Raw genomic sequence first — 27,061 nt, forward strand, 5'->3', positions numbered from 1 at the left:
TTGACCAAATTTTTGTATTAGCTATGTGTCGGGTTACCTCGGGTTGAGTTAGCCAGGTTGGTCGGTTTTTTGAGCACCCCTCCTACTATGAATTGGTTGGTGTAAGTTGATCGTATGTTGAGGCTTTCCACTAAGATCCACACCAGGTACTCAATGTTCAGGTACTGATCACACCTCATTAATGAACGTTTTCTGGTCCTTATCCAATGGTGACCCTTTGTGTTATTTCCTTGATTTAGATGGTTTTACTTTGTAGCTTAAATCCCATCAATGGTTAGGACTTCATCGCCGATGTCTGATCCATTAGGTACAAGACTTAAATGTCACATGCTAATCCATCATCAACCCATTAGTGGCACAAATTATAAATCCATATTTAACCAAGTATTTTACTAATACTTAATCATCATCAGATCTCGATTTAGATGATGCTCAACAATATTTGAAAAAAGGATGATGGTATTGATGGGTTTGATGCTTGGACAAATGGATGGGTTATCATATGAGAAATGACATACATTTAGATCAGACATTCATATTCTTGATTTATTACGTTGTTTTTTTCTTTTTTATTTGGTTATTTAAAATAAAAAGTTGTCCTCTTTTCTTTAGAAGCTGTTAACTGATTTCGTGAGGGTATTCTCGGGAACAGATCCAGTGGAGACGGAGTGGGCCCTGGAACGGACCCAAATTTTTTTGGATACGATGACACCATATAAAACGGTTTTACCTTCTAGGATAAAACGGTTGCATCATTCACGAACCTAATTTTTTTTACCTTACCAGGGAAGAACAATACGGTGGCACGTGCCACCTAACCACCCCTCTAGGTCCGTCTATGAGTGGGCTTGTAGCTCAAAGCCGATCCCCAAGACGCCTTTGGTTGAATGTTCACACCTGATCCACTGTTTGAAGATGAGTTTATATGAACAAGGTTAAAGATGGTGGATGGACTAAAATATCACTCATTTGATGGTACTCTGTAAACAAAATACATCAATTCTAACTAAAAGCAGAAAAAAATGTATTTTTTGGATGAAGATGCATAGTACTGAATTCTTCAGGGACTAAATTTGTACATCACTCTTTCCCATATTTAAATATTTACCATAAGTCCATAATTTTAATATATTTCCAATTTCGCCCCTCAAGGTCGATCTTCTTTCCATATGGGTCTCAAGATTTGTTTAAAACGCTTCCTTCATCTCTTTCTCTCTCTCTCCTCTCACTTTCTCTCTCTGAAGGCTTCGTCTTTGTTTCTCTCTCCTCCGTCCTCTGCCTATGCGTTCTCTTTCTCTTCTTCCAAAAAAACATCTCTTTACAGTAGAAGAAGCAGCAGAGGTCCCTTCATCACTCTAATTTGATTCTCTATCTTATCTTTCTGGTTTTGATTTTCTTTTTCATAATATTTGAACTCCAATTTTTGTTCTGCCAATATATTATCTTAATTCTTCGTCTTCCGGATCCACATTTAAGATATCTTGCGCCACTTTCACTCAACCCGCAAAAATCCCAACCTTCATAGCCAAAAACAAGGTAATTCCTATCATTAAAACCTTTTTCAGTTTATCAGCGTAACAAGGGTTCTTGCATGTTTGATTAGATCTCAATTTGGTTTTGTTTGTGCGTTTTGTTGTATTGTCCGCAGGAAAATTCAGTAATTTGAAGTTGCGGGCGGTGTATTAATCTCGAGCGAAATGCTAGGGTATGGTGGATTGTCAGGGTTTTGCAACCTATTTTGGGTTTCTTGTGATTACCCATCTGGTTAATCTGTTGAAATTGTGAGTTCTTACCTTCTGTATTGTTTCTTTGCATAGTGTTTCATTTATGTGATGATTTTTAGGGCTGAATCGTTTAATTGACGGTGTATTTTGTTCCCTGAAGTGGGCCCCTTAATTTAAATATCAGTTACATGTGTAGGGTTTTCATGTTAACTAATTTTGTGTATGGCATTGAGATGCATGAAAAGGATTTTCAATATTGATATCAGGTAATCTGGTAAGAGCAACACTGTTATAGGCTACAGGGTAAAGAAGAAACTTAGGTCGTGACTGTATATACATGCATATTGAGGGGTGTTTGTGAAGGATGGTAATGGGTCCAACGGTTATATTGACCCTTCAACGAACCATATCATAGTACTAAGAACCATTTGGCCGAAATTTGAATGCTAAGTTGGACATGTCATCAGAATGTTGATTGATGGGATTCGAATCAAGTTGTAGACTTGTAAATTCAGATTATCTATATGAGAAACTCGTCATGCTGCCTATTCCACCAACAGTGATGATTCATTGGAACACAAATAGACTTGGTTATATTCGATGGATTTCTAAACATAACCAAGGCCAAGTGGCTTAGTAATGGAATTGAAATGAGTCAAAGTCTGTACACATTTATGTTTCACATTTTCACTGTCTATTTATGAACGTATATGGTGGGGCTAACTTTGATACTACGCTACCATATATAGTGACTTGTGTTGAAGTGTACTTCTAAGCTATTTGAAACGTTTGGTAGCTGGTTTATTCTGTAAAGGATTTGGTCAGAACCAACTTGTCTTAACGCACTACCCATCCTGATCGTTTGCCACCTCTAGTTGTTAGTACACTTGCTTGATGGATGAAGCTCGCTGGTGTGCTTGATCAGATAAATGATAAATGAGGAAAGGGCTGGGGAGTATTGACACTAGAACTTGGTGTTGGTTCAGTATGCAATTTATATTTCTTCCTGTAGAACCACTTCAGAAAAAGGATGTTGTAGAGACTGGACGAGGATGACTAATTCTTATATGGCCGAAATAATCTAAGAAAAACGGAGTTTAAAACGTGTGTAAACCACATATGCAATGGTTGCTTTAGAGTATGTTGATTTGAAAAGAACTATGACCATGAGTATAAAGAAAGAAAACAGAATTTAAATTCTCTCCAAAAGTCTGAATCAGTATCGGTTAGTGTTCACATTGATTTGCATTTAGCATGTTGGAAAATATGCTGTAATAAATAGCAGTTTTGCATAATTTCCAGGATTTGAAAGAGGATATGGCCCTTCACAAAAATCTTCCTCCCAACGAACCGCCTACTGGGAGCTTGAAATCATTAAGTTTTTCCAGTAAGGTGAAGGAAAGAGCCCAACTTGTTGATGCAAATAGACGCAGCAATGAAGCTGAAGCGGATATTGACCTCAGGGAGGTCTACTTTTTGATTATGCATTTCCTATCAGCTGGCCCATGTCACCGGACCTATGGTCAGTTTTGGAATGAACTTCTGGAGCATCAACTCTTGCCTAGAAGATATCATGCTTGGTATTCAAGAAGTGGTGCTACGAGTGGGGATGAAAATGATGATGGCACATCTTTCCCGTTGAGCTACAATAAGTTGGTGGAGAGGTATCGATATTTACTGGTCTTGAAATTTTTCAATTTGTAAAATTTAATTGGTTGTTATGTATAACTGCAAACAGGATTGCTTTTTAAACATTATCTTGTGAGTGATTTGAATCTTCCCCAACTTGTGTTTGCTTAGGTATCCTCACATAGAGAAGGATCACTTGGTGAAGCTGTTGAAACAACTGTTAAGTGGTGCAGCCTCTTCATCACAGGGTCTCATTGGCCAGACTCCACTGAATGCTGCTGCTGTTCCTACTCTATTGGGAACTGGCTCCTTTTCACTTTTGAGTGGTATTTGATCACAATTACATTATCAGTGTTTACCTTTTGGCTACATTCCCACTGTCCCAAAATAAATGAAACATTTCCCTTTTGTGGAAGTTTCAACCCAAAATTACCACTTCCCAATTCCCATTGCTAGTCATTGCGAACATTGATGGCATTTTGATCCACATGATTCTCCTATTTGTCATTCTTGATGTGTATTTAGATATTCAGTTAATAGTCAAACACTCACATTAAACTATGTGCTGTTAGAGGTTGCATTTATTTTGTTTAAGGTTAAATCATCAACTGTTACTTCAGAGGCTAAAAAGAAATAATTGGAAACATAGGGCACACTTCTAATTTCTCAAATTTACGATGTGGATACTGCTCTTCCGGTTTACCGTTTCTCGGGTTGTCTTTATTTTCTTATCTACACTATCTGCCAGTAAGGTGCCCGTGTGCCTCCTTGCAGATGATGTAAAGAAGGAAGACAATCAAGTCCGACGCCCACCGGGGTTCATGCGTTGGCCTCATATGCAAGCTGATCAGGTGCGTGGACTTGGCCTAAGGGAAATTGGTGGAGGGTTTTCAAGGCATCATCGTGCACCATCTATTCGGGCAGCTTCTTATGCCATTGTGAAACCATCTACCATGGTACAAAAGATGGAAAATCTTAAGAAGCTTAGAGGGCATCGGAATGCTGTGTATTGTGGTAAGCCACCCCTTTTCTTCCAATCTACTAGGGATAATATAAGGGAGCAAAAGAATCTATTTGCTCTTTGTGTTGATGTATTTTTTTCTTTTTCTTGGCAAAAGTTGTGTTTCTTTTAACCAAATTATTTCCGATGTTTGTGCTTTAGCTGTTTTGGGCATTTTACATCTTTTTTTCATGGAAGCAATTTATTATCGTCTGCTAAAGTTTGTATGTGGCGGGCTATTTTGTAAAGTCATTTGACTTTTATATGCATTAAATTTAACAATGTGCTTTATTCCAGCAATATTTGACCGATTAGGGAGATATGTTATCACTGGTTCAGATGATCGACTTGTAAAGATTTGGTCAATGGAAACTGCATATTGCTTGGCCAGCTGCCGTGGACACGAAGTGAGTTCAACTGTAGTACAATTACATCTTCCATCCTTAATCAGGTTTCTCACTCGATGCAATTATTATCTATCACGTCATATGTTTCAATAGGGTGACATTACAGACCTTGCCGTGAGCTTCAACAACGCACTGGTTGCTTCTGCTTCAAATGACTGCATAATCCGAGTTGTAAGATCTCATTTATTGTAAATCACGCTTTCAAATTTGCTAGAAATTTCATCTGGTCAACTGACATTGTTTTTCTGACAGTGGCGACTAGCAGATGGACTTCCTATTTCAGTTTTACGTGGTCATACGGGGGCAGTTACAGCCATCGCCTTTAGTCCCAGGCTGGGCTCTGTTTATCAGCTACTCTCGTAAGTTTGTTTTTTAACAGTGATTACTATACCTATGGCTTTGACATACACCGATTGATTCTGACTCATCTGCCTTTGACGTATACTTTGAATTCTATTTTAAAAAGCTTGTGGTTCAAGGAGTTTAGCTGATGTCTAATTCCTATGATCCACAGTGGTACATGTGTTCCTCATTCTACAGATTAAATCATGTCACATATCTAATATTTTTGGATACTAAGTTTTGCTTTTATGACCTTATTCTTTATGCAGAGAATTTTGAACTTTTTGCTTTCTTTATTTTTTTCCTGTAGGTCTTCTGATGATGGGTCGTGTAGGATTTGGGATGCTAGACACTCTCAGTTCAGTCCACGGATATACATCCCTAAGCCTCCTGAACCTCAAGCTGGTTAGTCATGGCTGTTACGTGGGCCCGTTAGAACTCTGTTGTTTTATAATAATGACTTATTTAGGAGTACATTTGTAATGGTAGGGAAAAGCAATGGCCCATCATCATCAAGTTTTGTTCCGCAAAGTCATCAGATATTTTGCTGTGCATTCAATGCTAGTGGAACTGTATTTGTCACCGGAAGCTCAGACACTCTTGCCAGGGTATACTGTGAATAATGACATTTGAATTGCATTAATCAGAATTTTCAACTTCTTTTGTCTCGCTTGTATTGGTCTCAAGTTGATCTCAAAAAAGTTTATCCCATTCATTTAGATCATTTTCCTTCGCTACATATCATGCGTCCATGTTCAGTGTATAAATAGGATGCACAAGATGAAAATGTTAAAGGACCAATACGAATTGGACCTTAGTCTGCTAGTATTAATTACATGCAGGTTTGGAATGCTTGTAAACCTAGCAATGATGATCCGGAGCAACCCAATCATGAGATGGATATATTAGCTGGTCACGAAAATGATGTTAACTATGTACAGTTTAGGTACAATTTCTGTGTTTTCTTCAATATTTTTCATTTTTACCTTGGATGCTAAAAAATTTCTACCTTATTCATGCAGTGGCTGTGCCGTCGCTTCTAGATTTTCTCTCTCTGATGCCTCGAAAGAAGAGAACCTTCCGAAATTCAAAAACACATGGTGCTTATTTATTTTCTTTAAATTGCTATTATGTATTTTTGTTTACTTCAACAATCAGTCTTAATCCCATTTCGATTTGAAATATTTTTGTGGAGCTTTCATGGTTTTACCCATGACAAGATGGTGTAAATTTCGATCCAATTTTTTAAAACATTCATTTATAACACACTCACATGTTTAAATTTCTAGGTTTACCCATGACAACATTGTAACTTGTTCCCGTGATGGCAGTGCAATTATTTGGGTTCCAAAATCACGTAGATCTCATGTGAGCTATTCCATTATACTATTCTCAATTCTTGTTTTGTGAAAATTTTACAACTTGTTTGATCTTAGCGAGTTCTCCGAAGTTAGCCTTTTCTTTTTCTTTCTCTTGGGCCAATTAAATTAGTAGATTCTTGGATTTACAGGGAAGGGTTGGACGCTGGACACGAGCATATCACTTGAAAGTTCCTCCTCCTCCAATGCCTCCTCAACCACCACGAGGAGGTCCACGTCAAAGGATTCTTCCTACTCCACGAGGTGTTAACATGATTGTGTGGAGCCTTGACAACCGTTTCGTGCTTGCTGCCATCATGGGTAGGTTGAATATGTCTTAAACTTTTCCAGTTTTAGATGATCTTTTTCTGTTTTAAGGTCTGTCTAATATCCATTTCTTTGTATGCATATGTCCTTGCTGATGTTTAAATTTATGGAATAAAGAACTCCCAAATGAGTTGTTCATTTGTATCGGATGCAGATTGCAGAATATGTGTCTGGAATGCTGTTGATGGTAGCTTAGTCCATTCTTTAACAGGTCACAGTGAATCTGTAAGTGCTTATATTTTGCTGTTTACAATGTTTCATGTTCTTTTGAAGGTTCTTGACTCAGTGACAGCACATTGTCAACCTTATATTGAATACAGAAGGGGAAAAAGAATTGACTATATGATTGTAGATAATATTGGCTAAAAGAGATCAAATTAAGCAGAAGTGCATGTATACTCCCTCAGTTTCATGTGATATTGTAGGAAAAAGGGTTGTTTTTTTTGTCACTGATGACAGTGTTATTTAAGAGATGTACACTTAGGAGTTTATATTGAATGTCTAGAGGGGGATGCTGATCCCTGGAGCCTTAAAATGCTTTTCTTGTGTTTGTATTTGCTGTTAGGTTTTTGTGCTGAAGTGAAATGTAAGATTTGAAATTTATGACTTAACAAGAACCACAAAATGCATCAGTTTTCACCACGGAAGGCCAATCATCTGAAGATGCCAGCAAGACAATCGGAATGGACCTCTCTTCAACAGACAAAATGAAAATAGATTGTACCTATCATTCAAAGCGTCATATAATCATTACTGCTTCAACTTCTACTAAGCATATCCTGTATAGAAGGTTTTGAGAGGACAAAAAGTGGGAAAATGGTAACTGATAGCTCAGTTAACTGTTCATGGGCATACCTGCTAGGAGGTTTTCAGGAAAACTTCCGATATCTATATCAAAAAAGGAAACACTTTCATATGATTTTCCTAGTTCTAAAATTGATGCCTCTTGTTCAATCATATTCAAGTTAATGGCTTCAGTTTTTTTTTTTGATGCACTTTAGTTGTATTGTTGTGTTTTCTATACTGAATAGCGTCTTTTTGACTGTCTTGTTAGGAGAAACCCTTGATATTAAGTTTATTAGGCTTGTAATTACTTTTTTATGGTGATTATGATTTGTTTGCTTTCGCTTTGGAAGTCTCTGATTCACTGTTGACTAGAATAAAGCTATTGGGTCCTGATTGTCACATAGTATCAGAGCTTAGGTTACAAACTAGGAGAGCCACTGCTGCCTTTTGTTGTCATCATAGCCTTAGGAGCTGTTTGTTTGAGGCTTAAAGGGCTTAATGGTATGGGGGGTTTATTTGCTGAGCGATATCGAAGTGTTTGTTTGCACCTTAATGATTAACCTATCAGCAATTTTGGCTTTATGGGTTCAGCCCAGTCTACTAGCTTTATAGATTCAGCCGTTTGCTCAGTGAGGTTACTCCTTTTTTCCATCCTTACCCTTCACTCAGCTATATTACCTTTTTGGATTCAGCTGTTCCACCTCGCTGCTGCTTTCACCACCTTGAAGCTGCTGCTTCCTTCCGATCACTGTGTTTTTCTCTTGAAATCCTCTCGACCTCGCTCCTCTCCCTTCTGGTCGACATTGGCCCCCCTGCTGCTCAACCTTGCCCCATCCCTTTCTGCTCAACCTCGTTCCTTCCCCTGTGCTGAATCTTACAGAAGCGAAAATCCATTTGTAGTTGAAAACTAATTTTCTTCAAGCATTTTACTTTTCATGTTGTTTTATGGATCTTGATGGATTCTGTCGTTTTGTTTTGTATGAACCCTTTTGAGGTTTCTTTGATTTTAGATATAAATATATATTATATATATATATATATAGAGAGAGAGAGAGAGAGAGAGGTGAGTTATTATGCAACCCGTTACATTTGTACAACCAATACAACTCAATCTCAACCGTCCATTTAATTTGATGAATATGTGATTTCATAAAAGTTTAGATTGTTTCCTAATATAAAGTATTGATCATTATTAATGAACCCTAGTCATCTTCCATAAATATCCAAATCATAATAAATGAACTCTCATCATTTCCATAAATATCTCAAGTGATTGGGTTGCATTGGTTGTACAAATGTGATGGGTTGCATTTGAAACGTCCTCTCTCGTTCTCTCTCTCTCTCTATATATATATATTTGAAGTTAGTGAAATCAACCTTCAAACCCATTTGGGGAAGCATAAGTCATTGTCAGCTGATGTTGATTTGGATGTCTTTGCAAACGTCACAAAACTAGTAATACTCCCTATATCCAACAATTCTATTACTGGGAAATTTCCAACAAAAACAGGGAAAATGTTTGAATATCTTGATATTTTGGATAATCTGCTCAATTCTTCTCTACCGCTGGATATTGGTAAGGTTGAGAGGTTAAAGAATCTGTCTTTCGCTGGGAACAACTTTTTGGATCCATTCCTGATTTGAGTTGCAACTTGTTCTATGGGCCAATTTCACCATCTTTGACACAGTTGTACAAGTCTTTGAAGAAAATACCAAGAGGTTTTCCAGATATGGTAGGCTGTACTTCAAGCTTGTTGGGGCTATGGTGGTTTGGTGTATGTACCTGGATGAGGGGTAAAATGGTCATTTCTCTCATTCAGACAGCTTTTTCAGCACAAAAAAAAAAAGAATTTATTTAAATCCATACAGACAACTTGATCTATACATGGCTTAACGAAAATACAGACATACAGGACCTTAGATTAAATCTCTCTGTTATTCTATTTTTCCATCTGTTTTGCTTTGCTGCTGCCATCTGGATTTGTTCATCTCACTGCCTGTCAAATGTCTCTCCTCTGTTGCTGCCTCCAGAAGCTTGGACAGCTTGTTCGAATGTTCCTGTTCTAATCCCCATCGCTGCAACTGTCCTATTCTGATGCTGGAGCAATCCTATCCACAATCCATTATGGCGAGCTAGTGCTAATTCTATTCTCTTTTCTTTTGTCTGTTTCAATCAATTCTGGTTTTAATATCTTTCTTCTGCTTGTCAAGATAGGAATGGATGATGTCTATTCTCAAACTTGAGAGGAGTTTTTGGACATAGACCCGCATTAGGTTTATGTAATTTAGTTTATTAGGTTATGAAACTACTTTGCTATTCTGATTGTAAAATTGTCATGGCACATGCATCTGTTTTCTAATGATTGTGCTTTTTGTCTGTAGACTTACGTTTTGGATGTTCATCCTTTCAATCCACGAATAGCTATGAGTGCTGGATATGATGGAAAAACAATAGTGTGGGATGTGAGTATTTGTTTTGTCATCCTATCCTGGTTGCCTATTTACATTTTTATTAAATGATTTTATTTTGCTTCAATCATATATAGATATGGGAAGGAATACCTATTCGTATATTTGAAATCGGACGCTTCAAGCTAGTTGATGGAAAATTTTCTCCGTAAGTTGATCGCATATCTTGTTTCATGTCCTTTTATACATCATCATTTGCTTGTTCCTTTTATGAACTATTTTTAGTGTTATCCTTTTGGGTTATGCTTAATATAGGAGTGGCATGGTAAAGTTAAATGTAGTATTAGGATGGCATAATGACTTTGCTACTCGGTCTCCTTTTAAAACTGCAACTCGTTGCTCCAGAGTTTTGACTATTAGTCAAATGTGTGAGATGAATAACTTTAACATTTCATAGGACCAACAGTGGGCAACTAAGTCATTTTAGCCTGAAAACATGCCAGAATAGATATTGTTGTAGCTACATGGGATGGCCATAGTATGTTATTTTGCTTCAGTTGAAATAATTTGGTACATAAAATAGGTTATACGAACCACTTACCTATTCTTCTATCCCAAATCTCCTATGTTACCAGGGATGGGACATCCATTATTCTTTCCGATGAGGTTGGTCAACTATACATATTGAGCACAGGCCAAGGAGAGGCGCAAAATGATGCAAAGTATGATCAGGTATAAAATAAAAATAAAAAAAGTATTTTCTATTGACTGGTATAAAACTTCATAAGTCCCCCGAAAATGTTTAGGCATGCCTAGAAAAACTAGCAACATCTGTTACTGACGTTATACAAGTCTGTCAACAGTTTTTTCTTGGAGATTACAGGCCACTTGTCCAAGATGCCCATGGAAATGTTCTCGATCAGGTTAGTAGACTGTCTCTCTTTTTGGTGCTCTGTTCTGTTAGTCTTCTACTTTAGACATACGTACTTCTTCATAAACCATAATCTTATGCTATGGAAAATATTAGAACTTATAGTCGATGACAATTAATTTAATTACTAGTTATTTGCTGGTAACTACACGTATTTTGACTTCAAACATTAAAATGGTTACATCTGCAGTTGAGTTTTAGAAAGTATATAAAATGATTTAGGATAATAAATGACTAACCGAAGGACAGTATTTGACTTTCTACATTTAGAAAGACCACTTGTTTTAATTAGTAAAATTTACTGATAAAAAACTTTACAGGCTGGAAGAGAGAATTTGGAAGAGAAGAACAAAAACCTTAATTGTAGTGCTGTACTTGGCTACTGTTTTTACAAATCTTTTAGGCTATTTGATCCTAATTTTTTGGGAGTTTTAACTGACCCAGGAAACACAACTTGCTCCCTACCGAAGGAATATGCAAGATCTCCTTTGTGATTCAGGTTTGTGAAACAGAGATTTGAAACCATTCTTTAATATATCTTTATTTTCATATTCTTTAGTATAGCCTTGGAGCAACCAGTAAGTTTACTCCTCTCTGCAAACTGCAATGGAAATGCTACTTACAGAAACCTCCCTCCCTAAGCCTTGGTGCATCAGGTCTGCGTTTTTCATGATTTAAATTTTGTAATTTGTTTAGGCATGATTCCGTACCCGGAACCTTACCAAAGCATGTACCAGCAAAGACGGTTAGGAGCTCTGGGCTTTGAGTGGAGGCCATCTTCAGTGAGGTTTGCTGTAGGAACTGACATCAGTCTTGACCAAGAATACCAAGTTCCTCCAATAGCAGACTTGGATATATTGATGGACCCCCTTCCAGAGTTTCTAGATGTCATGGACTGGGAACCAGAAATAGAAGTACAAAGTGATGAAAATGATTCGGAGTATAATGTGACAGAGGAATATCATTCCGGAGGAGAGCAAGGAAGTTTGAGTTCCAATGCTTCTGCTAGCCTTGAATGCAGTGGAGGAGATAGCGAGGATCAAAGTTCTCATGATGACAGCATCCGTAGGTCTAAAAAGAAAAAGTTGAAGGCAGAAGTAAGTATCACTTATTAAAAAAATAAATGAGATACATTTTGACTTTTGTGGTTTTCAACTTCAAATTTGATATGAACGTTTTAAAAGGTCTACAAATGGAAAGTTTGACTTGAAATTCTGTACAAGTGTTAATGCCAAATTTTGAATCTCAAAAGTGGTCGCTTTGACCAGATCAGTGAATGTGTCTTTGTTTAAAACATAGCAAATTCCTTCTCACTGATGGGAAGATCGATGGGAAGGTTTTCATTGATTGGTCTTAACATGCCGTGTTAAGTTGTTTTAGGTTTTCATCTATGTGTCTGTTGCTGACAAAAAGCCTTGCAAATATTTTTCCTTTTTTCCTGATATTTTCACAATTCTGTCAGGTTGAGTTCATGACTTCTTCTGGGAGACGTGTGAAGAGGAGGAATTTGGATGGTGAAGAGAGTTCACTTAGAAACAATCGTAGCAGAAAATCAAGATTTGGTCAAAAGGCATCTAAAAAGAAGTCGTCTCAGTCCAAGTCTTTAAGGCCTAGGCGAGCTGCAGCACGCAATGCTCTAAGTTTTCTATCCCGGATAAGTGGAAGAGCCTCAGATGGAGAAGAGGACATTATAGAAGGTGATTCATCTGAAAGTTATTCCAGTCAGCAAGACACTGATGTTGGAAGTGAAGAAACTGAAGTGTCATTTGAAAATGAACAAAATGGGCATTTGAAAGGTAAAGAAATAGCATCCGAAGATGTGGGTACCCATCGGGACAGTCCCAAATCTCAAATTCCTAGTGGAAGCAGGAGGTTAGTGTTAAAACTTCCTAACCGTGATTCAAGAAAACGATTGGAGTTAGAGAACAGGACAAGTGATGTAGTAGGTCCATCATCTTCTACCCCTCATGACATGGATGAATCAACTAAGAATTTCTCTTCCATTCATGGAAATGGCGAAATTCTTGAAAGGAATGAGAATGGTTTAACTACGAAAAATATGAATCATTTGAGCCTGCTTGAGGGATACAAAGATGGAGACATTAGATGGGGACGGGCAAAGTCTCGCTCATCGAAACGCTCAAGGATTACGGAGCCAATGCCATCTGGTGTTAAATCTGGGAATGGATCATGTCCTGATGGCAGTTTCAAGATTGAGAATGTTGTCAACGAAGAGCCGGCATTTGAAAAGGAGGAGTTTACAGTTCCCTCTAGTCCTATTGATGTCCAAATTCTCGTTCCATCTAGTCCTTCGGATGTCCAAATTCAAAAGGGGAAAATGGTCCATGTAGAGGAGGACCAAGAAAATAAGCAGGATAAAGAAACCCCTATCCCGTTGCAAACAAAATTGAGGATAAAGTCTAGAGTCCCAAGAGACCAAGAATTTCACCCAAAAGTAAAGATTAGATCATCAGTACAGGAATCAAGAAGTGGTGAAGGTACTGCTTTGTCTGACAGCTCCACCTCTGACGTTCCAGACACAAAAATGCCAAGTTCAGATGATAGGATTTGCAGAGGTACATCTGTAGACACTACTCAGGATGATAACACTATCAGCTCTGATATCCAAGAACCACAGAAGCCACATTCACGTGATAAGATGTTTAAAGAAGTTTATAAACGGTCAAAGTCAACTAGGACCAGGACAAATGTAGGAATTAATGGTGGAGGCATGGAAACAAGCACTTCTAATGCAGGTAATAGCAATCAAGATGAACGGACTGAAGCCAGAGTCCATGGGACTCGGAGAAATGTCAATTTGAGGGCTGTCCGTGATGTTTCTGAAGATACATCAAGTAAAGAAAAATCTTCTACTGACGGAGGTGATGAGCTTCCACAAGACGAGGGTAGATTAAGTTCAAGACTTCATGTCGGATTAAGATCTACCAGAAGCAGGAGACCCATTGATTACAATCGTAGAAACAGGTCTCCAGAAAGAAAGAAACCACACCAATCAACAAGAAGTTCGTGGTTGCTGCTGTCAAATCATGAAGAGGGCTCTCGATATATTCCACAGCTAGGGGATGAAGTCGTGTACTTCAGACAGGTGTGTGTATTTGTTAATTTAACGTCGTAAACATTGATATTTCTGTCCCTTGAAAATTGCAACATTTTTTATTAGCAACTTCTCAAACTAAGTTGACTTATGCTTGCTCATTGTCATAATTACAAACAAATCGATGCCATTAACCTATGTTTACAAGTTTTGTCTATTTTCTCATTATTGATGGGTATTCAAGCATTTTTACTAAATAGTTGAACCCTTCCGTCAAACTATATGCAACATCAAGCGTTAGTTTCTATGGGACAGAGGGAGTAGTTGACATTTACCCTCAAGTACTTCTAGCTCAACCTTTTCGATCTCAAAAAAAGAATGGAAATACATTTCCTAGAAAAGCTTAAGGCTATGGGTCATTTAGCTTACCCCATTTTTCTTCATTGTTCATTCTCCATTTTGTGAAACCCATCTCAATTCACCTTTCATCAACTAAAAGCAACCCATGATCACATTTTCATTTTTCCTCGCATCATATAAACAAAATGAAAATAGTATATCTCAAGTGATCTGAACAATAACTAAACAATTTCCTTTCGTCTTATATGCCGAGAGGAATTGTTGGCCCTATGAACACCAAAATCATTATGGACGCATAGAATCAGAAATGGAAGAAATAACATCACATGTAGTTGAAGATGGAGTTCTGCAAAGATTGATGAATCATTACTTTATGGTCTCGCTGTTTTCAGGGTCATCAAGATTACATCAATGGTAACAATTCAAGAGAAACGGGTCCATGGAGGTCATTGAAGGGAATCATCAGAGATGTCGAGTTTTGTAAGGTCAAAGAACTTGAATATTCAACGCGTCCAGGTTCTGGTGAGGGCTGCTGCAAAATGACCCTACAGTTTGAAGACCTTTCCTCCAATGTTGTTGGTAAGACATTCAAATTGACTCTTCCAGAAGTGACAGGCTTCCCAGACTTTCTTGTTGAGAGAAGTAGGTACGATGCTGCTATGGAGAGAGACTGGAGATATCGTGATAAGTGCCAAGTTTGGTGGAAAAACGAAGGCGAAGAAAACGGGAATTGGTGGGAAGGCCGGATTGTGGCCGTGAAGCCCAAATCTGTTGACTTTCCAGATAGTCCATGGGAAAGGTTTTCAGTTCAGTACAAAAATGATCCAAATGTGCTTCAACATAGTCCTTGGGAACTCTATGATGCTAGTATGGTATGGGAGGAGCCCCATATTGATGATGATATCAGAACTAAGCTCATTCGTGCTTTGGCCAAACTTGAGCAATCAGGCAACAAAGCTGAGGTAGTTTTCCTTTTGATATGTTTTTTAAGAGTGACTGACCTTTTGAACCATCGTTGCAAACACATCTTTGTTGTAAAACTTGCAAAAAGGGGCCATTTTGCATTTACATTTTCATGGTTTTTCCAAAATCACTCATTCTTTAAAAAAGAATGATGCCTTTTTTTTGGCAAAAAAAGGTGGTGGTTAATTTGCAACAAGGTCACACAAACAGCCTCTTTGCAACTCAAAACTAGGAACAAACCTTAAAGCAACTGGTAAGGATGCCAACCCATGGATCACATAAAACAACCTCGTTGCAAATAAGGATGGAAAGGTTGCACACTAAAAACTCCTTCCCAAACACTTGCAAGAGCAGAGGAAAGTTGATGTGTTGGGGTAGCCTTCTTGAATGACCTTTAGTTAGCAATCTCATATCCCCAAGCGACATTTATTATCTTTAATCTTTAGGTTTCTTATTTACTCTATTCTTAATACTTACAGGATCACTATGGTGTTCGAAAATTGAAACAAGCATCGCAAACGTCGACATTTATCAATAGGTATGACTTTTTTTAACCCCTTTAAGATGGCATGGTCTTCCTCATTTAGGATTCATGATTTTTCTTCATTTTGTGGGTCGCGTTTTCATTTCTCCTTCCATGTAGACTAAATGAATGTGTTGAACCTTATTGTTTTCCTTCAATCCCAACATCACTCGTCCCCAATAATATGCTCATTTTCTTTTCAAACCAATGTTTTTCCTTTTTTCTTGTTTAGAAGGGATCAGCCACAATTCCATCTCAGGCATTCAATTGCCCATCAATCTTGGTCCTTGGTGGCTCTCTGATTATCTATCATGTAGACATCTTCATTTCTTTTGTTTTAATGACATACAAGACAATGAATGATCTAAAAAAAGCTTTGGGTTCCACTTGCATGCACCGTTTTTCTTCATGCTCACTCGCATAATGTAAACTTGAGTCATCTCTCTATATCTATCTTCACATAGTGAAAACTTGGTTTGGTAAAATGTTATGAATAAGAAGGTGGTTGTTGCAGGTTTCCGGTGCCATTGACTCTTGAAGTAATCCAATGTAGATTAGAGAACAATTACTACAGGAGGTTTGCAGCAATGAAGCATGATGTGGAAGTGTTGCTACAGAATGCAGAAAGTTACTATGGGAGAAACAAGGAGTACACCATAAAGATGAGACGTTTATCGGACTGGTTCACGAGGACACTTTCCTCTTTGTAGAACAAGTCTCTTTTTTGTAGAAAGAAAGAAAGAAAGAAAGAAAAAAAAAAAAAGAAAGAAAGAAAGAAAGAAAAGTATTATTATTGATATTGGCCTTGTAAAGTCCTCAACCGGTTTTGTTCTTCTGACTCTGCTTCATTCTTGTATAGACTTAGTTATCATTAAAAAAGACAGACAATCTTTAAAAGCAATCTAACCAATCAAAATCACTTGATTTGCTTGCATTTTGTTTTTTTCTTTTTCCTTTTTCCAGTAAATTACATATTTGGTCCCTGTTTTTAGTCGAAGTTATGTTTGGGTCCTTACAATTCATTATGATTTTGTGAATAATTCATTATCTTTTTTAACGGAGTTGGTATCAATCTGTGATGAAAGTTAAATCACCATGAATGAATTGCAATTTATTTAATCTTTTAAAATGTTTTCACTTTTTATTAGTTTTGTTTAATAAGTTTACTAGTTGAATACCCGCACAATCCGGCATGAGCTATGAATTTTAACGATTTTGAAATTCCACTGGTTTTATAAGATAAGATTTAACGATGATATAGGTTACACTTGCTCTTTACATATTAATACAATTTGAATAAATAAGAGTTATGGTTTCAAATACAGACTATCGATGAAAAAAATTGTATGACAGTTTAAAATCCAATATATTTAAACGACTCCACAAATGTGTTCGATTTACACCAAGAGCAAAGAACCAAAAAACTTGAGTTTTAAGATAAATACTCAAAACCAATAAAGAAAACTACAAATTTAACAGATCATAAGYCWTGAAAAGACCAAAAAAGATGAGTTTTAGAATGAAATTTCAACTGTTTACCTCTTTCTTGTCCAGAAACTCAGATTAAGGTTGAATTAATACATGTATATATATATATATATATATATATATATAAAACCTAAGAACATATTAATTCAGAACATATTATATAATGCAATTTGGACAGCCTAACCCCAAAATATATAGTGTATATATATATATAAATAAATAACTATAAAAGTATAAATCGTAAATATTAAAAATATTTTTTCACAATATATATAATATATAATAATATAATTAAGTCAAAAACTATTCAATGTTGGACACATTTCGAAGGTATTAAAGAGACGATTATAATGGTGTAACTTATTAAAATAAAAATGTATTTTTTAAACATGCTTTAATTGATATATAATTATGTATATTAATTCGATAAATGTTTAAAATGAAACATTTAAAAGTAAAGAACGTAAAGTAAATTAATTAACTAATTATAGGGGTATAAAGTGTAAATTTAAAATTATAATTTTAAAAAAATCGCTTGTGAAAGGGTGAGTGTATGTGAAAGGGTGTTTGTATGTGAGGGGGGTGAGTGTATGTGAGGAGAGGAGGGGGTGAAAAAGTGTATAAATGGTATCTTGGTTATTTAGTATTTTAAGACTTTTGCTAAATTTGATTTATAAGATAATATAGATTTAGACAACTTGTTATTTAAACTCAAATTTTTAGCATAATATAATATTAGAAGGATACTCGTACAATGCAGTGAAATACATCTTATTTTAATGTTTCATTTTATTTTGTATCCATCAATGCTATAATACGATTTTATGTGATACCGAAAAAAACGATAATATTTTTATTATTTAAAATTTTTTTAATTTGATATCATAAAATTTTGAAAAAAAGTATATATCGATTTTTGTATCAAATTAAATATTTAAAAGTTCTTGTTTTTGTATAATTTCCTTAATTCTATTTTTCATTATAATTTAATTTAGATTTAATAATGAAGTCATTTGTTTTTAGTTTAATAATATAATTCTTTTATATAGTATTTTGAATTCAATGATTATCCTAAATATATTTTAAATTTTTTATATTTAAAATGAAATACTTATCCAGAATTTGATTATGTTTATCTGTAGTTAGTTACACAAATTCAAACATAAAGCTAAGTTGTATATACAGACAATTTACTTGTAATCTTGAATTTTAAGTAATATGCATCAATAAACAATACTTAATGCATAAAAATTGGTTTTTTTAAAGTTTTTGTCAAATACTTTATAATATAGTATAAGATAATATAATATTTTAAGATGTTTAATTATCTTAATACATTATATTATCCTAAATTATACCAAAAAAATACAACTGATTGAATTTTTTTATACAGATATGTAAGCGAAAACGTCATGTCGTGTGATTTTTAATGCTTTTTTACACAAGTTCCCTTGCAACAAAGACAAACAGAAAACAGTTAACTTTTATTACTACCGAAAATATTTAACGACTAATATTATTAAATTATGTAATTTTATTGACCCTGAATCTTGCCCACTAAAAGAGTCTTACCCTCACCTTATTTGGTAAGGTTCACGAGTATCAAAATGGATTGTGGTTTTAACCTTTTTAATCCGATAAACGTTAATCGGGTAAAAGTCTTCTCATCACTTAACAGGTAAAACTATCGATCATTACTATACTTATTTTCAGGTAAGATCCTGATTCCGGTAATTAGCGTTTGACAAACAATCCCTAAGTGAGAGTAATGACTCTTACCCTGTTAGTGCTTAGTAGTTAAGAGACATTTATACTATGTCTTGATCAAGAGTCTCACTTAGTAAAGTAAGCATGGCTGGTGACTCTTACCCGACAAACACTTATTGGTTAGCGTCAACAAACAGCCCCTAAACCATGTTGTGCAAAAAGGGTTTGCAATACCCTCCAAATCTGCCCCACCATACCGGTCCATGACCAAGTAAATCATGGTGCTCTAGGAAGAATAGGTGGAGCCGGATTTGAACCCGATAACTTGTGAAAGCTCCGGCCTTTTGCCGTTGGGATAATTCAAAACCCACAATTAAACCATACTATCGTAAAGCAAGAGTGAAGAACAAACTTGTCGATTTAATTTCAGTTCCAACTCCAATACCTAGTCATCAACTAAGATTACAATTAGAAATCTCACAAGTTCCCATTAGCATCCACTCTTCCACCGCTTTCGATTAACAATCACGAGTAACAATCCATCAAAAGTTTCACTGCATACTCCTCAATCCCTCCACCGATGGCCACAGTTTGGATTGCAGCAAACGAAAAACAATGTCATACCTTCTTCCCCTCTAGCAGTTGCCTGATAAATGAAAACATTATCTCACATATCTGTTTCGTATAAATGAGACTCACAAAATGAAAAAGTAAAACGAACAAAAATGATTTTAGACTTAATCCAGCCATCATGTTATAATTACCAATCTATCATCACTTGCTAGTTACTATACAACCATGGAAGCTTTTGTTATGAAAAAGTTTTGCAGCACATACATATTATAATGAATCTTTTTTTGAAATGTTTATACAATGTATTTAGATTAATAGACTCACCATTGGTGCTTTGCTGTAGTTGCTAAAAATGGTATTCAGCTCCATTTTTGAAAACCTTAACAGTTATCATTCCGAATGTTCTACTGAAATTGCAACATTCATGTTTTTGCAACTTCTAATCTGAAGAATTGAAGGTATTGTTTTAGGTCCATGAACTCCCTTATTTTTCATTATAATTTAGACTTTTTACATTAGTGGACTCTATTCCTGATCAAAATTTGCGTTCTTATAGGACTCAGGGAGTGCACTAGATACCAACTCTTCAGTGGGTCCGGCGAGTTCATACAAACTATCCCCTGAATCTGTAACAGAAAAGATCCCCTCACTTGCTGTTATGGTAATATACTATTTCCCAAGTGACGAGTACAAGCATAGACAAGTAAAATCAAGAGTAGATTTCATCTCCAATCACAACATTAGGACCATATCAAGTTAATATACAACTTGTATGATATCATAGTTTGCTGCCATAAAAGATCTTTGAAGCTCAATTACTAAAATAGAAGATGAGGTAAAGTTCAATGAGCAGTAATGCAATTAACTATATATTAAAATAAATATCAAACTACAGGAAATGTTGTGTGTGTGTGTGTTTAAAACTTGCAGCAGCTAAAACAGAATGATGACGTTATTGATGTTAAAAGTTAGCATGCATGCAAAAAGGGAAAAGAAAATGGACGCATATACTGCTGAAGATGTGATCCTGCAAATGGTTCATATTTGATACAGCAGATAGAAGTTACCTGGAAGAAAACAGCCTCTCCATGACCACATTGAGCACACCGAACTGCTTTTGTGCGTGGAAGAGTTGGATCTGCAGCAACATCCTGCAAAACTTGAGTTCGCTCCCCAACAGCATGGTGTATCTCATTTCTGTAGACACAGTTGTTATCGGCAACCTCCTGTGTAAAGTTCAAGGTGAAATTAATTAGCATACAAAAAAGAAATTACAATTCAACTGCATAAAAATGAGCAGCAAATAATCAAGCAGGAGCAATTAAAAAAGAAATCAACTTGTGACACCAGTTAAAATAAGAGTGTGTTAAAAAGATTATAAGATGACAGCTTAGGTCACACCATCATCAGTTGCAAACCATTTTTCTTTTATATAAGTTTGTTTTGTATCTGAGTGAAACCCCAAGTCTCTGAATATAAACTACTGGCACATCAACAAAAAGTAGACAATAGAGTGGGATGAGAATCGCTTCATTTGGAAAATACAAATTTCAAAAGAGCTCTTAATCTCTTATGATCACTGTGTTTGAGCTTCTTATAATCTTGGTAGCTAACTACAAGCTAGCTAAGTATGAACTTTATAAAAATGATATATTACCCTGTTGCATCTTGTACCATGCACTGGAGAAGAGGCTTGTGCTTGGTACCTTTTTTAGTTGCTAGATTTTTGTGAATTTCTGAAAAATATATATTTGCTCTTCTCAGAAAACCTTTTTTTTAGAAATAATAGCTTGGAAAAATAAACCAGACACATTGATGCACCTAAAGTACTTTCTTTCTGTTACACCAAAAGTGTTTATTTTGACTACTTGATAAAAACAACTTCCAAAAGTTATACTTTCTGTGGATATATCTTACAGACGAAATATAGAACACAATCAAGCTACTGTTTCGTATTTCATGCAGAACTAGCACAGAGAAAGTTGGGTGCTTTGATCACCTGATATTGACTACAAGTAAAGTGTAAAGCAACAACGTTCTTATTTTAAGGCTAACTAACTCGACAATTTTCAAATCTAAGGAGACAAAAAAGGGAACCAGATGATGTAAAGATAATCTTTGAAGTAAATATACAGCATAAGAATATAATGGAAAGAAAGTGCAGAGATTAGACCAGACAGATGAAAAAAAACATAAAGAAGCTTACAGATGCGTTTTTATAGGATTCATATCTATTTAGCACAGTAAGGGGCCGTTTACTAAACACTTACCTTGGTAAGTGCTTACCGGCTATATTACCTTATCGGTGAACATAACAAGGAGCGAGAGTCTTACCCGGTAAGAGGGAAGACAATAATCGAGAGTCTTACCCAATAAGTGAGGGTGATGACTCTTACCCGGTAAGCGCTTACCGGGTTATAAATGTTTGCCGGGTTATCCATTTTGATGGCAAGGAATGTTACTCCATAAGGCAAGTGAGAGTGGTGATCATGCAGGTAAGAGCTTACTCGATAAGCGTTTGGTAAACGGCCCCTAAGTTTAAGGTGTTCATTCCCTTTGAGAAATAGAAGATGTAAATGGAGCTTCGGAGGCCATCTGGATCTGACAAACTTGACCATCTAACATAAAAGAAACAAAGAGGATCTACGTCTATGTGGTCTCACTATAAGGAGATTTATTTGACCTTTCCATTATGCAATTGTTTAAGGAAATTCAATTTATGACTTGTAGCCTTGACACTCTTCAACCTTCCACTGGCATTTCTGCCCCTAAAAACTCGCTAAAATTCGTATCAACCAACCTTTCAAGACACGTGAACTGTTCCAACTTCCAAGGGGAAGGCGTTCAGCAGGGTTGTATCACTATACTTTTTGTCAGTTTCAGATGTCCATAATCCAACCTTTGCAAAGCCATTTATTTTCAGAGACTTGATGACCAGAACCAGAAGACTAGTAAACCCAGATTTCACCTCATAATCCTCTCTACTTAAAACAAATATTTGACCAATTCGGCAGCAGTTTTGAGCAAAGAGGGAGGTATATAGCTTACAAGATTAACAGCTGATCTCCTCCAATTTGGACAAGTTAGTTGTTACTGAATCAAACTATATTAGTTTATCTAACTGGAGCCAATTTTAAAAATGCAAATATCTCCATAACCACACCCCCAATAGAGGTCTTCATACCCTTAGATATGCAGTTCATAAGGTTTCAAGCTCTATTGTTTCTCTTGTTGCTGCAAACTATGATTTGGGCATTTGATTCCTAATCTCAACCCTTTCAAGAAAAATTGTTAGTCTGTGTCCTCAAGCAAAATAATCACGGTCCCACAAATTCCTCCAATGAACATTCTCTCCATTGTACATTGACATTCAGAAACACATCACCTGAAACCATTTGTGGGACAATGTTAGCCATGGCTGGCTTCTTTCTGCCGCTTAAAATGGAAGAAAGAAGTGCAAACTAGAAAGGGACTTCGTCGGGTTTTTGTGTTTAGTGTACTGTTCGCAAAGTTTAATGCATCTATCAAGAATTCCTAGACTTTCCTAAGTCGTTATAAAGTTTGATTTTGCGAAGGAAGCCATTTGAGCTCGGAAAGTGAGCTTCTTCTTGAAACCCTTATCAAGAGATTGATTAACAAATTTGGAGATCCTAATAAAACCCTCTTTGACACGTCTAAGCTTCGTTCAGAGAAATTATTTGAAGATTCAAATAATACGAATTTTAAACCATTAGGGTTTGCTTATCATGTACAGGTGAGAGAAGAGCAGAGTACAAGAAACTTCACCTGATGATCGCAGTTGCGGCAAGCATAGAGGAGGATCTTCTGATCCTTATCTTCTTTAGGATAGAGAATGTTGTTGCTGCAAGTTCAAACCCCAAAAAACACAGTCGAACATTTAAACAAACAGTTTGTGTTCGTATCAAGATTACAACCACTGCTGATATGAGAAATAAAATTACCATTCTCGACAAAATTTCATGGTACTCATCTTCGCTAGATTGGTGGTAAAAGGAGCTGTTCTTCTATGTTAATCTCCTTCCGGTCTCAAGCAGCAGCCGGTTGAACCCCGTGTGTGTGCGTGTTTTCAAAATGAGAACAGGAGGTAAAGAAATGTACAGAACCGTCAAGTTTATGGAAGCGATTTTGTATCTTGCTTTGAAAACAAATTCCATCGTATTAGTGAAAGAATAGAGGGAAAACCCCCTAAAATTTTCTATTTTAAACAACTTATACTTTTTTACAACTTCAACAAAAAAATCTTTATTATCGGTTTGACACTGATATAAGTTGTTTATCTAAACACTCAAAAATGTTTATTATCGATGTCATATCAAAATAAGTCAATAAGTTGTTTTTATAAACAATCCCAAACACCCCTAATTGCTTTATTTCTCTAAATTATTTTTTTAAAGAAGAAACCATGAATTTTTCTTATTTTAAATAATCAAGTTCGTGAATATTACTTTTTAAACAAATAAATAATTGGTTACATTCGTCCTTTTAAGCCGAACAAGCTACATGTTACTTAGAGAAGTTATAAAGTAAAAAAACGTAAATCCCAATCGTCGTTTGTTCTATATACCAATTATTACCGTCGTTTGGTCCCTATCATCAATCTTTCTCCTTTTTGTCTGTTTTTTCTCCTTCGATTCTTCCTATTTTACAACATTCTATTGGAATACGTATTGACAGACGAAAAGAGAAAATCGAAAAAAACTGATAAAAAAGAGGGAGATCGATGGCAGGGGCCCAACCTTGTGATTGTAACACCTGTTTTTTTGGGAAATTTAATCATAATGGGTGTGATGTGGTTTATGATGAACCAATGGATGTGTTACCAAGTTCGGGTGCCTTTTAGGATTTAAGCAAAGTTAGATGACCAAAGTTTCTAAAGAAAAGATGTTAAGGGGTCGTTTACCAAACACTTACCCGGTAAGTGTTTATCAGTAAAATTTAACACTATTATTTACTTATCAGGTAAGATTTTAATCCATCAAAACAACATTGTATGCAACAATTCACCCGGTAACGCTTACCATGGTAAGAGTCGTCTTCCTCACTTACCGGGTAAGACTCATGGTCTTTGTCTCGCTCTTACTGGGTAAGATTCTTAGTCCTTATCATATTCATCCGGTGAGGTAATGTGACTTGGTAAGCACTTACCCGGATAAGTGTTCGGTATACGGCCCTAAGATATTTTAGGTATAAAACCCTCAAATCCCAAGACTCTTTCATTGTTGGCGGTTCTAGAGTTTCAAATGAGAGAAAAATCCATCTTGCAACTAAAGAAGATACTTGTGATTCAAAAGAGAAATGTTAGTGTTAGTATTAGTGTTGATACTGGTGGATGGAATACTACCTTGAACACTGGAACTCAAAGTCACCTTTGAAGCTTTCATTTGAGTTCAACCAAGGTAAAACTCTAAAATTTAGGGGGCGTTTGGTTCGTAAAATGAAATTTGATGGAATTGGAATTCATCAAATGAATTTGACTTTGAAGGAATGGAATGAAATGGAATCTGATGGAATTTGACCATGCCTTGTGTCACACCCCGCTAAAGCGGAAACGCGAGGTATGACAAGTATAGTCTCATAGCAATAGTGTATAAACAACACAACCATACAATTTAAAATATAATTACATCAAAACTAAAGTTTACATTCCCAAATACAAATTTACAAAATAAACATAAAAGAAGTTTTGAAATCGATAAATGTGACACGTCTTCTAACAAGTGTCACCATGAGTCTTTCTTACCCTGTAAARGCATGTCAAACAAGTGTCAACTACAAGAGTTGGTGAGTTCATAGGTTTTATATGCACAAAATGATTTTAAATGCATCAATCTCAGTTATAAATTTATGAGCAATATCTTAAAAACAACGTCATACACATGATTTATATTATTGAGCCACTACTAAACCTAAAAACGCCCCACGAACTACCTCAGAGGTGGTAGCGAACCACATGTGTAGAACATACTTACGAACTACCTCAGTGGTGGGACTAAACCCCACATGTGTACAACTCTTGCCGAACTACCTCAGCGGTGACCACTTCGTGTCACATGTGTAGAACTCCTACCGGACTACCTCAGCGGTGACCACTTCGTGTCACATGTGTAGAACTCCTACCGGACTACCTCAGCGGTGACCACTTCGTGTCACATGTGTAGAGCAAATTTTAATGACCAAGTGCACCCCTACTCGTCAGTAACAAGGTGGGAATGACAACCAAATAGTTCTATCCACAAGAATCATGGGTTCAAAAATGAATTAATAGTAGTGGAAATAAACGGGGACTTTCAGTCTCAACATATCAATAGTGTATACATTTAAATGCTCATAACAAGATTCATATATCGATATAAATCCATCAAATATTCATTAATCATGCTTTTCACCTCAAAACGAGAAATTGGTAAAAAGGGGCCGTGAAACTCACTTTTGATATAGAGCTTCGCAAGAAAAAGCAATACGATCCGAATACCGCGCTAGATCAACGATTCCCTATCAATAGGAATATCCAAAACCATCACTTATTGATTTATCTCTACCTATGAGGTTTAATAAATCTTAAGTCCTTATTTGTCTACTTATGTTCCATAATATTATCAATAGTCCAAATATACATAATGTCCATATGCTCATTAAAGAATTAATTTATACCGAAAATGATGCTATAATCCACTAAAAGATCAAATTTTACAAATTCAACCAAATCCAGAATTCTTGATTCTGGACAGAAACTTATGATACATAAAATGATCAAATAAAGAGACTTCAAAAATGAGATAAATTCCCAACTTTTTATATGGTTTATAGCACTGAGTTATAGTCATCGTGATCAAATTTCATGTATTTTGGGCATGAAATGATGATTCAAATAATTTATGTAATGCAACTTATCACAATTAAAATGGCAGATTGCACCATGTTAGTAAAACACTTATTAAAAGAGTTATACTAGGTGTTCTGAAGAAATTCAAGTTGGAGTGAAAACCTAACATTTATAAGAAACTTTTAAACTAAAAATCACTCATTTTGGATGAGTTGAGAGGAAGATATGATACCTTAAAGTCACATGCACACATCTGTCATTAGTTGGCAGATTGCACACTTGACTTAAATAAATAGGTTCATGCCTCAAAACATCATATTTTTGAGTGAAACGGGATTCAAATGAATCCGAACTCATAAAAGAACGTTTTAGAAGAAGAATCATACATTGAGAACAAGTAAGTAGAAAGATATTAACATTCAAAGTAAGAGTTACCTACTGGTGGTTTCACAGTTCGCACACCTATAGAGTTTTAGGTGCTTGGAGATCAAGACTCCATAATTTTATGTGATTCCACTTGCATGTAAGAGACAATCCATAAATTTAACTCTCAAAAGAATAATCATCCTTTTTCATCGAGTTTTGAGAGAGATATGATCGATGGAACATACATATACAAATCTGTCAGAATCGGA

General features: G+C 35.9%; 2 protein-coding genes across 8 annotated transcripts; one reads left to right on the forward strand and one right to left on the reverse strand.

The window, feature by feature from the left end:
• The first annotated feature begins 1,249 nt into the window (after positions 1 to 1,249).
• On the forward strand, positions 1,250 to 16,713 carry LOC112503193 (bromodomain and WD repeat-containing protein 3). Of its 7 annotated transcripts, none has more exons than XM_025107266.1 (26): positions 1,250 to 1,536; positions 1,649 to 1,781; positions 3,027 to 3,388; positions 3,525 to 3,679; positions 4,128 to 4,367; positions 4,651 to 4,760; positions 4,854 to 4,931; positions 5,013 to 5,119; positions 5,413 to 5,507; positions 5,592 to 5,710; positions 5,945 to 6,048; positions 6,125 to 6,202; positions 6,392 to 6,470; positions 6,613 to 6,781; positions 6,942 to 7,012; positions 9,956 to 10,036; positions 10,120 to 10,190; positions 10,618 to 10,714; positions 10,846 to 10,905; positions 11,358 to 11,412; positions 11,610 to 12,010; positions 12,376 to 14,019; positions 14,721 to 14,850; positions 14,944 to 15,290; positions 15,771 to 15,829; positions 16,329 to 16,713. In XM_025107266.1, the coding sequence occupies exons 3-26, from the start codon at positions 3,042 to 3,044 to the stop codon at positions 16,522 to 16,524; spliced, it is 4,893 nt and encodes a 1,630-aa protein (XP_024963034.1). In that variant the 5' UTR covers positions 1,250 to 1,536; positions 1,649 to 1,781; positions 3,027 to 3,041; the 3' UTR covers positions 16,525 to 16,713. The 7 variants fall into 7 exon arrangements, with proteins under 7 accessions (XP_024963034.1, XP_024963032.1, XP_024963035.1 ...); XM_025107263.1 differs by having other exon boundaries at positions 1,256 to 1,341; positions 1,477 to 1,536; positions 14,721 to 15,290; XM_025107264.1 differs by having other exon boundaries at positions 3,010 to 3,388; positions 14,721 to 15,290.
• Positions 16,714 to 19,368: 2,655 nt separating this feature from the next.
• Positions 19,369 to 23,682, reverse strand: LOC112503196 (DNA-directed RNA polymerases II, IV and V subunit 9A). The gene is made up of 4 exons (XM_025107271.1): positions 23,545 to 23,682; positions 23,369 to 23,444; positions 20,650 to 20,808; positions 19,369 to 19,655 (listed from the first exon to the last, which is right to left on the reverse strand). The coding sequence occupies exons 1-4, from the start codon at positions 23,571 to 23,573 to the stop codon at positions 19,575 to 19,577; spliced, it is 345 nt and encodes a 114-aa protein (XP_024963039.1). The 5' UTR covers positions 23,574 to 23,682; the 3' UTR covers positions 19,369 to 19,574.
• Positions 23,683 to 27,061: the final 3,379 nt, after the last annotated feature.

This window comes from Cynara cardunculus, unplaced genomic scaffold, assembly GCF_001531365.2.
Source record: "Cynara cardunculus var. scolymus isolate 2C unplaced genomic scaffold, CcrdV1 Un_Scaffold_2664, whole genome shotgun sequence".
In the NCBI taxonomy this organism is placed as follows: Eukaryota; Viridiplantae; Streptophyta; class Magnoliopsida; order Asterales; family Asteraceae; genus Cynara; species Cynara cardunculus.